General features: G+C 41.6%; 1 protein-coding gene across 1 annotated transcript; it reads right to left on the bottom strand.

Moving 5' to 3' along the window:
• Positions 1–446: 446 nt before the first annotated feature.
• LOC135964754 (small ribosomal subunit protein uS10) lies at positions 447–989 on the bottom strand. The gene has a single exon (XM_065519382.1). The coding sequence runs from the start codon at positions 867–869 to the stop codon at positions 510–512; it is 360 nt and encodes a 119-aa protein (XP_065375454.1). The 5' UTR covers positions 870–989; the 3' UTR covers positions 447–509.
• Positions 990–1197: the final 208 nt, after the last annotated feature.

Genomic DNA, 1197 nt, shown 5'->3' with positions numbered 1-1197 from the left:
ATAGTGTTGGAAGTTCTGGCCAGGATAATCAGGAAGGAGAAAGAAATAAAGGGTATTCAATTAGGAAATGAGGAAGTCAAATTGTCCCTGTTTGCAGATGACATGATTGTATATTTAGAAAACCACGTCATCTCAGCTCAAAATTTCCTTAAGCTGATAAGAAACTTCAGCAAAGTCTCAGGATACAAAATCAATGTGCAAAAATCACAAGCACTCCTATACACCAATAATAGACAAACAGAGAGCCAAATCATGAGTGAACTCCCATTCACAATTGCTTCAAAGAGAATAAAATACCTAGGAATCCAACTTACAAGGCATGTGAAGGACCTCTTCAAGGAGAACTGCAAACCAATACTCAATGAAATAAAAGAGGACACAAACAAATGGAAGAACATTCCATGCTTATTGATAGGAAGAATCAATATCATGAAAATGGCCATACTGCCCCCAGTAATTTTTTTTTTTTTTTTTTAACAACTGGTAATCAATTTATTAAAATAGTTGACTTAAGCATCTGCAATGGTGACTTCCACCTCAACTCCTGGCTCAATACTGATGGAAGTAATCTGCTTAACAATCTCAGAAGGACTGTGCAAGTCAATGAGTCGCTTGTGGATTCTCATCTGGAAACGATCCCATGTCTTAGAACCTTCACCACAAGGAGTTTTTCTTGTAGTGATTCTCAAAGTCTTGGTAGGCATTCGAACTGGTCCTTTCACTTTCAGGTTCTTTTCCTTCGCGCCTCTGATCAAGTCAGCACACACCTTTTCCAGGGATTTAACGTTGCGGCTCGTTAGGGTGATTCGAATTCGGTGAATTGCCACCTCCGGCTCCACGGGTGTTTTTCCAGTATCCTTAAAAGCCATGCCTGCTGCGCGGCTTCCTGACCGACTTGTTCCTCGGCGAGAGCGAACAGCGGTGAGTCAGGAGCAGGAGCGTGCGAACCAAAGATCCGCAAGTCCTACGACCGCGTCTTCCTCAAAAAGAAACTGCCCCCAGTAATTTATAGATTCTGTGCCATCCTCATCAAGCTACCATGACTTTCTTCACAAAATTGGAAAAAAACTACTTTACAGTTCATATGGAACCAAAAAAGAGCCTGCATTGCCAAGACAATCCTAGGCCAAAAGAACAAAGCTGGAGGCATCTCACTACCTGACTTCAAACTATACTCCAAGGCTACAGTAACCAAAA

Source organism: Macaca fascicularis, chromosome 8 (genome assembly GCF_037993035.2).
Source record: "Macaca fascicularis isolate 582-1 chromosome 8, T2T-MFA8v1.1".
NCBI classification, from domain to species: domain Eukaryota; kingdom Metazoa; phylum Chordata; class Mammalia; order Primates; family Cercopithecidae; genus Macaca; species Macaca fascicularis.
The sequence above is the reverse complement of the archived record's forward strand: the minus strand, read 5'-3'. Positions and strand labels throughout refer to the sequence as shown.